Here is a 12,605-nt window from a genome sequence, read left to right on the forward strand (position 1 = left end):
CTGGAAAGACTCAGTAAACATGTTTTCCCAGCAGCTAGCTTTAGAAAACTTGGGAAGTTTATTTCAGGTTTTCTACCTTCGGTGCAAGTCCCACACATCAACTGTTGGAGGCCTAGCAAACCACTATATAGGAACAGGAGTAGGCCTCGAGCCTGTTCTGCCATTCAATTAGATCATGATTGATCTGTGACCTAACTCCATATACCCGACTTTGGCCCATATCCCTTAGCAAAAAGCTATCAATCTCAGATTTAAAATTAACAATTGATTTATCATCAATTTCCATTTGTGGAAGAGAGTTCCAAACTTCTACCACCTTTTGTGTGTAGAAACGTTTCCTAATTTCACTCCTGAAAGGTCTGGCTCTAATTTTTAAATAGTACGCCCCTTAGTCTTAGAATCCCCAACCAGCGGAAATAGTTTCTCTATTTATCCTATCTGTTCCCCTCATTATCTTGAAAACTTCGATCAGATCACCCCTTAATCGTCTAAATTCTAGGGAATACAACCCTAATTTGTGTAATATCTCATCATGTAACTCGAAGTTCTGGTAAATCTACGCTGCACTCCCTCCAATGCCAATATATCCTTCCTAAGGTGTGGTGTCCAGCCTGCTGACAGTAATCCAGGTGTGGTCTAACCAGGGTTTTGTATAGCTGGAGCACAGCTTCTACCCCCTTGTACTCTAAACCCAATATAGCTGGAGCAATTAAAAAAAAATTGAAATATGAAAACTATGAACGTCCTAGAAGATGTAAACACACTTGCCAATCTCAAGTCAGAAATACATTTATTTATCTATGCTTAGAATAACTAGTTAGCTATTTTATATATTGCCCAATAGATTAAAATATGTGGAAAGAAACTGACTTCAACAATTAATCCAAGTGAAATTCTTCCATACAATTGAAGTGTAAGGGCAAATATCACACTGACATTTCAGCTGCTCAACCGATTCTTAATTTTAAGACAGCAAAAAAAATCACAAGCAATTTCAGAAATCTGCAAAACAACCTGAAGAATTCACAAATTTAAAAAAAGTGTACAACAAAATATAATTTTGCCTTTAACACAGCAACACTAATTTTCACATCTCATACTACCCTGGAAATCCATCATAAATGAAACCAAGTTGTAAATGAAAACTCAAACATTTAAGTAAAATATCAATTAACACACGAAGCTGTTTCAGGAAAAAGTTGAACATTTATAACCCCATTGACCTTACTAGTCACATAGCACCACAAGTGCAAAATCTCAAAAACAGAAAGGTTTCATTTATACACAAAATATGCATCGCTAGCAATACCATCAGAGCTCCAAAATATAAATGGTGATACTAAAAACATGTGCTCTCAAGTGCAATAAAAACGATTAAAAGATATTAACATTTGGTATTACATTATACTGTATTTATATATTAATTTCCATAACTGCAGGAATTTACTTGAGGCAGAAATCTGATTAAGTGCAGTAATTCATCAGCCAAGCCATCATTTCAAAGCTAAGTTTAATAGACACAAAATGGCCACATCATAAAAATCACCCTATTTCTGATGACTTATGAATACAGAAGGCTATCAAAATCATCCACAAGCAAAGTTTGTTGGAAAGAAAAACCTGGCCTGAAAAACACATGCAAGTAATGAAACATTATAAATTGAAAGTCTTAGTGCAAAATTTACTCAGAGCTTTAATGGTTTTGATTTTCAGAACAATTAATAAAATTAGCAATCTAACAAAATAAATAAGACCCAAGCGATTATGACAAACACAACAGTGCAAAATTAAACACTGTACCAGAAATTTCACTGCTTTGTGACAACTATTTTTTTTCAATTCAATATCTGGCTTTACCCATTCTGACACAGCTCTAGAAAGATTAAATTCTTGCTAATATGTAATTTCCCTCCCCCGAGGATGCTGGGGCACAGTACCTTCCCTAAAATGCCATGCTTCATGGGATTTTAAACAGTGAGTACTGGCAAAGTATTCAACTATGGAGGGCTCTGTAGCAGAGGGCGAATATATACACACTTTCCAACAGGAGACACTGGATACCATTTAGCAAGGCCAATTGTAGTATCCCTAATAAAATCAGCGAATACCGTACAAACTGGGAGTCAAACCTGCGATCTTATGGTCTGGCTCTCAGTGCTAGACTGGGTGGTGCCTTTACCAACTCGGTCATTGGAGAGCAGGGAGGGAACATTATATGAAATTTCAATGCATATAAGACCAAATCAAATTTTTAATCCCGATAAATTAGAATTTAGAACACTACTTTGAGTGCTTCTGGTTCTCATCTCTCATATATCTAATTACTTTTTCAGGAAAAAAATGGGCCATAAGTGGCACATGCTTCAGAAACTTTCAGATGGGTTCTAAACACTGAATTCTTTATCAAATTTTACAGTCACTGAGTTTTCAGCGTCTGGTTTAAAAAGTACATGGTGTCCGACATAATATTTGCTGTGAAATATGCAGATATGCTGAAATTTGAAGGTCATTGCATGAAGAATTTAAAAGAAAAAATGTACTGCGGGTTCTGTAAATGTGGACTTAAATCAAGCCAGAAATAAATATATATATATAATATATATATTTATTTAATAATGTTACCATGATTTCAATGATAGCAGTAACAATGATTTATGGCACCTTGTATATCAAAAAGAAACTCACAACTACTTTAATTACTTCAGTTATTTGATCTATAAATTCTAGTGAAAAATAAAACAGGTGAATGAAGAATTTGGAATTTACAAGTCACCTGATGGCTTCCAGTATGTTATTTTCAAAAGAATACAAATCATTTATTGAGACTGGGGTTAAAATATTAAAGTATCTTAAAGTTATTGAGGTAACATATCAATGTTTAAAAATGCATAAACAAAATGTGTGTAAAGTTTTCAGTATGGCCCTTTTTCAAAAAGGAATCCAGATTCTGATAAGAGGTGGTGACTTGTGAAATGCAGTTCAAATCTGATTTAGAAGTTATACTGAAGCCATAAACGTGCAACATAAATCCTCAGCTCCCCTCCTTTCTTTCCTCTACCAAATTTAAAAAAAAAACCTAAATAGTAGCAGCAAATGCATTCATCTAATTTGTTTTAATTTTACTAATAACAAATGCTAGCACATTGTTGGTAAGTTCCATTATAATTTTCAATTATCTTAAAAACACAATTACTCACACAAGTTGAAAAGGTCACAAACTAACATTGGAATTGGTGATTCAACATGCTAGCTTCATTTACAAATGGTTGGCCACTTCACTTGTACACAAAGCAAGGGTCCCTAATTAGACCAGTTTTCAGTCCATTTGGCGACATTTCTTGTTCGGAGTTTTAAACTGATGAACTTACTTTTGTAACATTTATCATCTAATCCACAACAAACTCAAAAACATTTATTTTTAAAAAGGAGCAACACAACAATAACCTAGTTAAAGCAGTGGTTGACATTTTTGGCAGCCCTATTTTGACACTAATACAACACCGCAACCAAAAGTAACAAGCCTCTATAAAAAGTGAGGGATAAATCAGTGAACAACCTCTCAGCCGCTTCATTTTGCCAGTGCGCCATACAAATATTAGTTATTTAAATTGCACCTATACATGAAGTGTGAGAAGGAGTTACTTCTTTTCCACTCCGCCATCATCAATCCAGAAAAGGAAAAAAACACTTCAAAGTCCTCAGCATCAGAAAGTTATGATTTTCATTAAATAGGGCTGTATTGAATTGTATAAAATATGCACCTTCAGGTATTTAGGACCAAACTTAACTTGAGCAGATAACTTGAAAATGTTTCCTTCATAAAATTGGAATAATTGCCATTTAAAAAAAATGCAGTGGAAATATGGAAAACTTGGTGGAAATAAAGTATCACAAACAGAATGTTTCTTCAACCACCCAACATCTGCCTGTGAAAAACTACATCCAAAAAGAAAATCACATGAAATAGCATTTCAAAAGATGCCATGTTTTCAGTAGTCATTCCATCAGTCATGCGATTGCTTATAAAATTCATTTTCAAATCAATTATATGATCAAACATTTTAATCACTTCTATATACATAAGCAGTATCTATTCTTTTTTTCGGATTTGATTTTGTGATGAATTGCAGTGTCATTTATTCTCCTTTCTTCCCCCCTACATACAGAATTCTTTGAGGTTATCTTTTTATTAAATATGTAGATCAAAAAGTAGGTACTTGAGCCTGCTCAGTCATTATTTCAGTTACTTGTTCAATTGGTCAACAGTTGACAACGCGAGAATCCCAACTAAAAAAATAGCTACACATAGCAGTCTTTTCAGTGCAATGTAGTTATCTTTGGGAATGGCTATCTGTACAAGATCATTTGTGATCTGAGAGATTTCATGAGCAACTAGCACAAATATAAAGGTGCTAACAATAATGTTAAACACTGGGTTGCCAGGAATGAGTACGAGGATTCCTTTGGTATCTGCTGCAAGCCATATGTGGTATTGGCATATGAAGAGCTGAAAAATAATAAAAGTTTCAATGTGTAACATATCAGCAATCTGGTATAATATACAGTCAGTTCAAAATTTTAACAAGACCAACTTTCTGCAATCTTCATCTTTTATTCTGTTGGAAGGTATAGGCTAGTTTGAATATACTAAGCATTTTGTCAATATGTCTCATGTTTCAAATGAAGTTACTATAAGTCATGGACAGTTCTGTTAAAGGCTCATAACCCAAACATTAATTTATATTTCCTTTTAGATGCTGACTGGCCCTGCTGTACATTTCAAACATTTATTCTCTTATTTCAAATTTCTGTATACGCATTAAAAAAAAATCTCTTCCAAGGTTTGCTGTATTTAAACAGTGAAACTTCCTTTCACCATGTCCCCATATATTTTAGTCAATTAATGTTGAAGTGCAGACATTGCTGTTCTGTAGGTAAACACCGCAGTGCAGTTCAACAAATTGCAAAATAATGACTAGACAATCTACTTTTGTTGAGGCGAGTGAAGGAGAAATGTTGACCTGAAACAGAGAACTTGCTGCTGGTCTTCAAATAATGCTATAGAATCTTTTACACTCACTTGAGCAGACGGACAGGGCCTTGGTTTAATGTGTCATCCGAAAGACAATTCAGCACTGCCTCAGTATTGTACTGCAGTGTTGGCCTACATTATACATTATGTGCTCAGTCTGTCATGGGGCTTAAATCCACAAACTTCCCACTCAGAGGTGAGAATGCTACCAACTGAAACAAACATCAATCTGATTATTATTTGGATGGTCAACTGCGGGTTAGTAGAAACAAGGAGTATATTTAGAAATGTAGTCTGTTCTGGTGGCATTGTTGCACTTGCAACTTATTGGGCAAAATAATCTATCATGTAACAGTACATCTAGTTGTTTAAAAATTAGTTCATCAGATTACAGTATTTTATTACAATGTGATTATGAAACTCAACAGTCAATACAGGTACAACCTCCGAAATACGGAAAGCTCGGGACCGAGGCCATTCCGGTTTTCCGCTTTTTCCAGATTTCGGAACAGAAATCCAACGTCCCGAATCCAGAAACCCCATGGCCGAGTTTTGGTTTATTCCGGATTTCGGAGACAATCCGACATCTGAATCTGGAAACTCTTGTTCCAGGTGCATGTGGTTCTGGGGAGGAAGGGCCAGGCAGGCTCTCAATATTTTCAATGCGGTCCTTTGCCTGAAAAGAGTTAATGATGGGACTTCCATCTGGCACCACCGGGGCCTTACAGAGGTAGTTGAGGACCGAGAGGACACTGTGGAATGTTTGGAATTCTGGATCCGATTCGGTTCGGAACATTATCCATTGGCAGAGCTCAGTCAGGATAACTAGGATAAGAGGACTGGCTGACAAGGAATCCTCACAGGTGTTATGGGGGGGGATGATGGAGTTGGTGCCGACTTTCGATTAAAAAAAAAAACTTGTAGTTGAATTCCATCACACGTGTGTGAGAAAGAGGTCCCATACAGCTAGCCCTGTCAACCCCCCAACAAGCCTCTACGTAGCCGCAGCATGGACCGACAGAACTCGACACTTGACACCGCTGCCAGAGACACTACATCAGCCGAGATCACGGTTAGTGGAGGAGGCAGCTTTTACTGCACTCATTTAGAAATGATTTATTTAATATCTTTTTGCTTATACCTATGTTCATGCTGAGATTTAAAGTGCCCATTGTAGTTCATTAACCCTTGAAGTGCCTCAGCAAATGTGTTACTGTCCCATAAAAGTGGTGACCGCGAACTGAATATAATTCTGGATTATCATTTAGCTTGACTACACATTTCTTTTCAGGTCCTTTCATTGTGTCCTTGAGTTTTTTCTAATGTTCCAATTAATAACTTTTTTTTTTTAAATGAAATTAATTTTAGGGTCCAGTATTTTCCCCATTGATTTTCTCTTATTTTTACAGTAATTTGAGCATGAAGTCACATTTAAAAAAAAGTCCGGTTTTCGGAATATATTTCCGGATTTTGGACTATGCCTCCTCTGATCTGCGCGATGTCTGGTTTTCGGAACATTCCGGTTTTTGGAACTCTGGATTTCGAAGATTGTACCTGTACAAGGGTGGCAAGGGGAGGGGGGGAGGGAGGAAGGGAGGGAGGGAGGGGGGAAGGAGGGAAAGGAAGGGGAAAGGAAGGAAGGAAGGAAGGAAGGAAGGAAGGAAGGAAGGGAGGAAGGGAGGGAGGGAGGGAGGGAGGGAGGGAGGGAGGGAGGGAGGGAGGGCTGAGAGGAAAGGAAGGAGAGGTTCTTCTGGATTTCAGATTTCTGAGTACATGTACAATAAGACCATGGTTCGCAAGGCCCAATCAAATCTCAGCAGCATAAAAATAGATTGCAAAAGCCCGATTCCCCAGTCTGGTGATTATTGTTTGTTCTTTGAATTCAGAGCATTGGCACTCGCTCTAAACCTACTCTGCAATCATGTGCATCATAGCTCAACTTCCAATAATTGCCACCTGTAAGTAGCTCCATAGAAAATCTACACATTTTAAAGTACAAGAAAGTGGAGTTGGGGTAGAAGATCAGCCATGATCTTATTGAAAGGGGCCAAATGACCTACTCCTGATTCTTCTGTTCTTATACAAACCTTACCCTCTCCATTCCACTCCTCCCTCTCAACTCACCCTCTTCACCCCCTCTCCTTCTCGCACTTTACTACATTCCCCTTCATTGCTTCTCTTCTGCCCTTCCCCTTACTCAACTCCCCTCCTCTCACCTCCCCCACCATGGTTCAATTATTTCCCTGCGTCTCACCCTAGTTGCTATAGAGTGGGGAACACCACATGAGATCAACTCGTCAATCTTTAAATTCTCACAACTCAACTCTCAGAAGAACAATGTTAATTTACACATTGTATGGTCCACTTACTTCCAAGGAAATCTTGCCAAACCAGGCAAAAAAGGAACTGTACACAGAGCGAACATATCCAGGAATGTTCCTAATAAGAATGAAAGACAAGATCTGTGGAGAAAATGTTTGAAGGAATTTGGTAAGTACCATTTGTAAACATTTATAGTGAAACATAGAAAATAGGTGCAGGAGTAGGCCATTCGGCCTTTCGAGCCTGCACCACCATTCAATAAGATCATGGCTCATCATTCACCTCAGTACCACTTTCCTGCTTTCTCTCCATACCCCTTGATCCCCTTAGCCATAAGGGCAAAATCTAAGCCCCCTCTTGAATATATCCAACGAACTGGCATCAACAACTCTCTGCGGTAGGGAATTCCACAGGTTAACAACTCTTGAGTGAAGAAGTTTCTCCTCATCTCAGTCCTAAATGGCTTACCCCTTATCCTTAGACTGTGTCCCCTGGTTCTGGACTTCCCCACCATCAGGAACATTCTTCCTGCATCTAACTTATACAGTCCCGTCAGAATTTTATATGCCTCTATGAGATCCTTCTAAACTCCAGTGAATAATGGCCCAGTCGATCCAGTCTCTCCTCAAATGTCAGTCCTGCCATTCCAGGAATCAGTCTGGTGAACCTTCGCTGCACTCCCTCAATAGCAAGAACATCCTTCCTCAGATTAGGAGACCAAAACTCAACACAATATTCCGAGTGAGGCCTCACCAAGGCCCTGTACAACTGCAGTAAGACCTCCCTGCTCCTACACTCAAAACCCCTAGTTATGAAGGCCAACATACCATTTGCCTTCTTCACTGCCTGCATGCCAACTTTCAATGACTGATGTACCAGGACACCCAGGTCTCGTTACACCTCCCCTTTTCCTAATCTGCCACCATTCAAATAATATTCTGCCTTTGTGTTTTTGCCCCCAAAGTGGATAACCTCACATTTATCCATATCATACTGCATCTGCTCACTAACCTAACCTGTCCAAGTCACCCTGCAGCCTCTTAGCGTCCTCCTCACAGCTCACACTGCCACCCAGTTTAGTGTCATCTGCAAACTTGGAGATATTACACTTAATTCCTTCATCTAAATCATTAATGTATATTGCAAATAGCTGGGGTCCCAGCATTGAGCCCTGCGGCACTCCACTAGTCACTGCCTGCCATTCTGAAAAGGACCCGTTTATCCCGACTCTCTGCTTCCTGTCTGCCAACCAGTTCTCTATCCACGCCAGTACATTACCCCCAATACCATGTGGTTTAATTTTGCACAACAATTTCTTGTGTGGGACTTTGTCAAAAGCCTTTTGAAAGTCCAAATACACCACATCCACAGGTTCTCCCTTGTCCACTCTGCTAGTTACATCCTCAAAACATTCCAGAAGATTTGTCAAACATGATTTCCCTTTCCTAAATCCATGCTGACTTGGACCGATCCTGTCACTGCTTTCCAAATGCGCCGTTATTTCATCTTTAATAATTGATTCCAACATTTTCCCCACTACTGATGTCAGGCTAACCGGTCTATAATTACCCACTTTCTCTCTCCCTCCTTTTTTAAAAAGTGGTGTTACATTAGCTACCCTCCAGTCCATAGGAACTGATCCAGAGTCGATAGACTGTTGTAAAAAGATCACCAATGCATCCACTATTTCTGGGGCCACTTCCTTAAGTACTCTGGGATGCAGACTATCAGGCCTTGGGGATTTATTGGCCTTTAATCCCATCAATTTCCCGCCTAATATGGATATCCTTCAGTTCCTCCTTCTCACTCGACCCTCGGTCCCCTAGTACTTCCGGAGGGTTATTTGTGTCTTCCTTCATGAAGACAGAACCAAAGTATTTGTTCGACTGGTCTGCCATTTCTTTGTTCCCCATTATAAATTCACCTGAATCTGATTGCAAGGGACCTACGTTTGTCTTCACTAATCTTTTTCTCTTCACATATCTATAGAAGCTTTTGCAGTCAGTTTTTATGTTACCGGCAAGCTTCTTCTCATACTCTATTTTCCCCCTCCTAACTAAACCCTTAGTCCTCCTCTGCTGAATTCTAAATTTCTCCCAGTCCTCAGGTTTGCTGTTTTTTCTGGCCAATTTATATGCCTTTTCCTTGGATTTAACAATATCTTTAATTTCCCTTGTTAGCCATTCTTGAGCCACTTTCCCAGTTTTATTTTTACTCCAGACAGGGATGTACAATTGTTGGAAGTTTAATCCTGAAACACAAATAAAGGGAAATACCTGCAGCACAGAGAAGTAAGGATGAAGCTCATTGCACTCAGTTTTATTTTTACAGCTGGCACACCATATTGAATAGGTCTGTGTAAACAAGATTAGGTGGTTATTTGTTGCCAATACATACACACACTGAAAACAGGACAAATTGCTATGTACATATTCTAATAACCTATTACTCAGTTGAAGTTCATTCCCTTCTGTATTTGGATGATAATTTGTTACTCTACGGCAATAAAGTAAACATTCATTCTGAAAATAAGTTCACAAGTTGCTATTGAAACAAAACAATGTTAAAATGAGAGAAAGTCACTTAAAAATTTGGTTCAAACCTCAACATGTCCCCCCCTGCATCCAAGAGATGTTTTCTCCTCACCCCTCATCATCCTCCATTCACTGACCAATATAGCAGGCAGATGAGCTAGTCACAGGCCAACACCTCTCAACCCTGCTACGATGATGAACATATGACAAATATAAATTGATTTATACTTTTTCTTCTCCCACTAGGGAAGCACTTCCATTTGGTGCCGTATGAAGTGCCCGAGTGCAAATCAGATCAATCATTTAAAAGATGCTGATGAAGGATCTTCAATCAATTTCAACCTAAATTATTCTTTCAGCTGCTGGCAGACTTGATGTAATTTATGTTTTCATTTCAGAGCTCTATGGAAGGTGCATGGGCATAGGCATGGAAATGGAGGAGAAAGGAAGGTAGCTGGCAGGGAGAGAGAGAGGGGGTGGGAACAACAGGAACAACGTGGGTGGGGGCGGGGTGATGAGCTATACCTTCTCCTGGGGTTCACAGTTTTTCTAAGTGGGTGTGGCTTAGGATGAGACTTTCCTTCCACTGAGGACTATGATTTTAGTCAGTATCGGGTGGGTTATGAACAAATTTTAGTTTTAGTGGAGGATTTGGCCCTCCAACCCCCCCCACACAAAGGGCGTAATTTTGGCCAGGAGTTGCTCAGTTTTTCTTTGGAGTAACCTGGTTTTTCTGGTGTAAATTAAAAATCCCCATTTTCCCCAATCAATTTGCACCAGTGCAATTGAGTTAGTTATGATTTTTTTTTAGTTTAGTTTTTTTTCTCAAAAGGGGGCGTTACCAGCCACCCAGCCAGTTCTGCCCATTTAGGCAACTTTGGCCAGCTAATAGTTACTCCAAATCAGCGTATGTGGCCACATCAGAAAACCCTTGCGAAGAGTTAAAGCAATCGATGCAGGTAGGTACATCGGAGGCCATTTGGCCTGGGATGAGGCGGGAAGCAGAGAGGACCTGCCTGCACCTAAACCAAGCCTTACAAACCACCAAACCTTGCAAACAAAAAGTAATAAGAAATCAATAATAAAAAATTGAAGTAAGTCCTACCTTCATCTTCAAACTCGGCCTGGGAAGGCAATGGGCCAGCCGGTGCTGGAGGCCACTCGGCCAGGGTTAGGGGCGGGCAGGAGAACTGATCGAGCACAATCAGTTCTCCTGCCCGCCCGTCCCTAGCTGAGTAGCCTCCCGGTGCGAATTCTAAGAGATCGAACGCACTGGGAGACCACTCGATCAGGGCTAGGAGTGGGTGGGCAGGAGAACTGATAGAAATCATCCAGGCAGGAGCACCATCAGTCCTCCTGCCCATCCATCCCTAGCCCTGGTCGAGTGGCCTCCCGGTGCGAACGATCTCTTCGAAATTGCACCACGAGGCCACTCTGCCTGGGCTAGGGGTGGGAGCGATTCCAGTGGCCGGCATCGGGTCCCACAGAGCGGCTGCAGCAAGACACGGAAAGGCTGGGGGCGAGGAGCGATTCCAGTGGCCGGCATCGGGCCCCATAGAACGGCTGCAGCAAGACACGGAGAGGCTGGGTGCGAGGAGCTACTGCTGCATGCGCGGACACTCCACTGCGCATGTGCAGAAGCCCTAGCAGTTTTCGGTGCAGAACGCTGGCTCCACCCCCCGACTCAACTGGCCACGCTGTGCGACTACAGGGAAGAGGCCGGACAGCAGCCAAAGTGGGAAGGAAATTTTTCGGTGCACTTCGGAACAGAGAGAAGCGGCGCAACTCCGGTAAGTGCACCGAAAAACAGGCTGGGCCAAAACGTGGCTCCTCTCAGAGAAGGCGGGGGGGGGGGCGGGCAAAGGTTGATGCGCCTGGTATTGCTATGAATGGGCTGGAATTTCAATTTTGGGGAGGCATCCTGTCAGGATAATAAGCACGGCCTTACAATAAGGATAGTGAGTGTAAGTTCAGCAGGATATCTGCTGTGGTACATCAGCATCGATTGCAGTTTTCGGATCTGGGAGAGATAGGCTTCTGAGGGGGGAGTTTAAGGGAAGTATTGCTTACAGATGATGGTCAAAGATGCAGTTCTAAATACAATAAAAGCAGATAATTGCCTGGTGTATACCAAGATTAGAATTAATGTTTCTCCTGCAGCTTTTCAAAATGGGGGGGGGGGGGGGGGAGGAGATGGGGTGCTCACAGAAGAAAACACCAGTATGGAGCCAGAGCGAGTGTTTCATTGATAATCTTTAGAAACATAGAAAATAGGTGCAGGAGTAGGCCATTTCGGCACTTCGAGCTGGCATCACCATTCAATAAGATCATGGCTGATCATTCCCTCAGTACCCCTTTACTGCTTTCTCTCCATACCCCTTGATCCCCTTAGCCACAAGGGCCATATCTAACTCCCTCTTGAATATATCCAATGAACTGGCCTCAACAATTCTCTGCGGCAGGTAATTCCACAGGTTAACAACTCTGAGTGAAGACGTTTCTCCTCATCTCAGTCCTAAATGGCCTACCCCTTATCCTAAGTGTGTCGCCTGGTTCTGGACTTCCCCAAGATCGGAAACATTCTACCCGTATCTAACCTGTCCCGTCCCGTCAGAATCTTATATGTTTCTATGAGATCCCTTCTCATCCCTCTAAATTCTAATGTATAAAGGCCCAGTTGATCCAGTCTCTCCTCATATGTCAGTCCTGCCATCCCG

At 40.9% G+C, this 12,605-nt stretch overlaps 1 protein-coding gene across 2 annotated transcripts in view; it reads right to left on the reverse strand.

Moving 5' to 3' along the window:
- Positions 1 to 1,667: 1,667 nt before the first annotated feature.
- The window catches only part of casd1 (CAS1 domain containing 1), a 200,160-nt gene continuing 189,222 nt past the window's right edge, over positions 1,668 to 12,605 (reverse strand). For both annotated transcript variants that reach the window (XM_070881075.1, XM_070881076.1), the window contains 3 exons: positions 9,631 to 9,708; positions 7,402 to 7,494; positions 1,668 to 4,507 (listed from right to left, as the gene is read on the reverse strand). In XM_070881075.1, the coding sequence (XP_070737176.1) occupies positions 4,244 to 4,507; positions 7,402 to 7,494; positions 9,631 to 9,708 (435 nt within the window). In that variant the 3' untranslated portion in view covers positions 1,668 to 4,243. The remainder of the gene's footprint in view (positions 4,508 to 7,401; positions 7,495 to 9,630; positions 9,709 to 12,605) is intronic.

This window comes from Pristiophorus japonicus, chromosome 5, assembly GCF_044704955.1.
Source record: "Pristiophorus japonicus isolate sPriJap1 chromosome 5, sPriJap1.hap1, whole genome shotgun sequence".
NCBI classification, from domain to species: Eukaryota; Metazoa; Chordata; class Chondrichthyes; family Pristiophoridae; genus Pristiophorus; species Pristiophorus japonicus.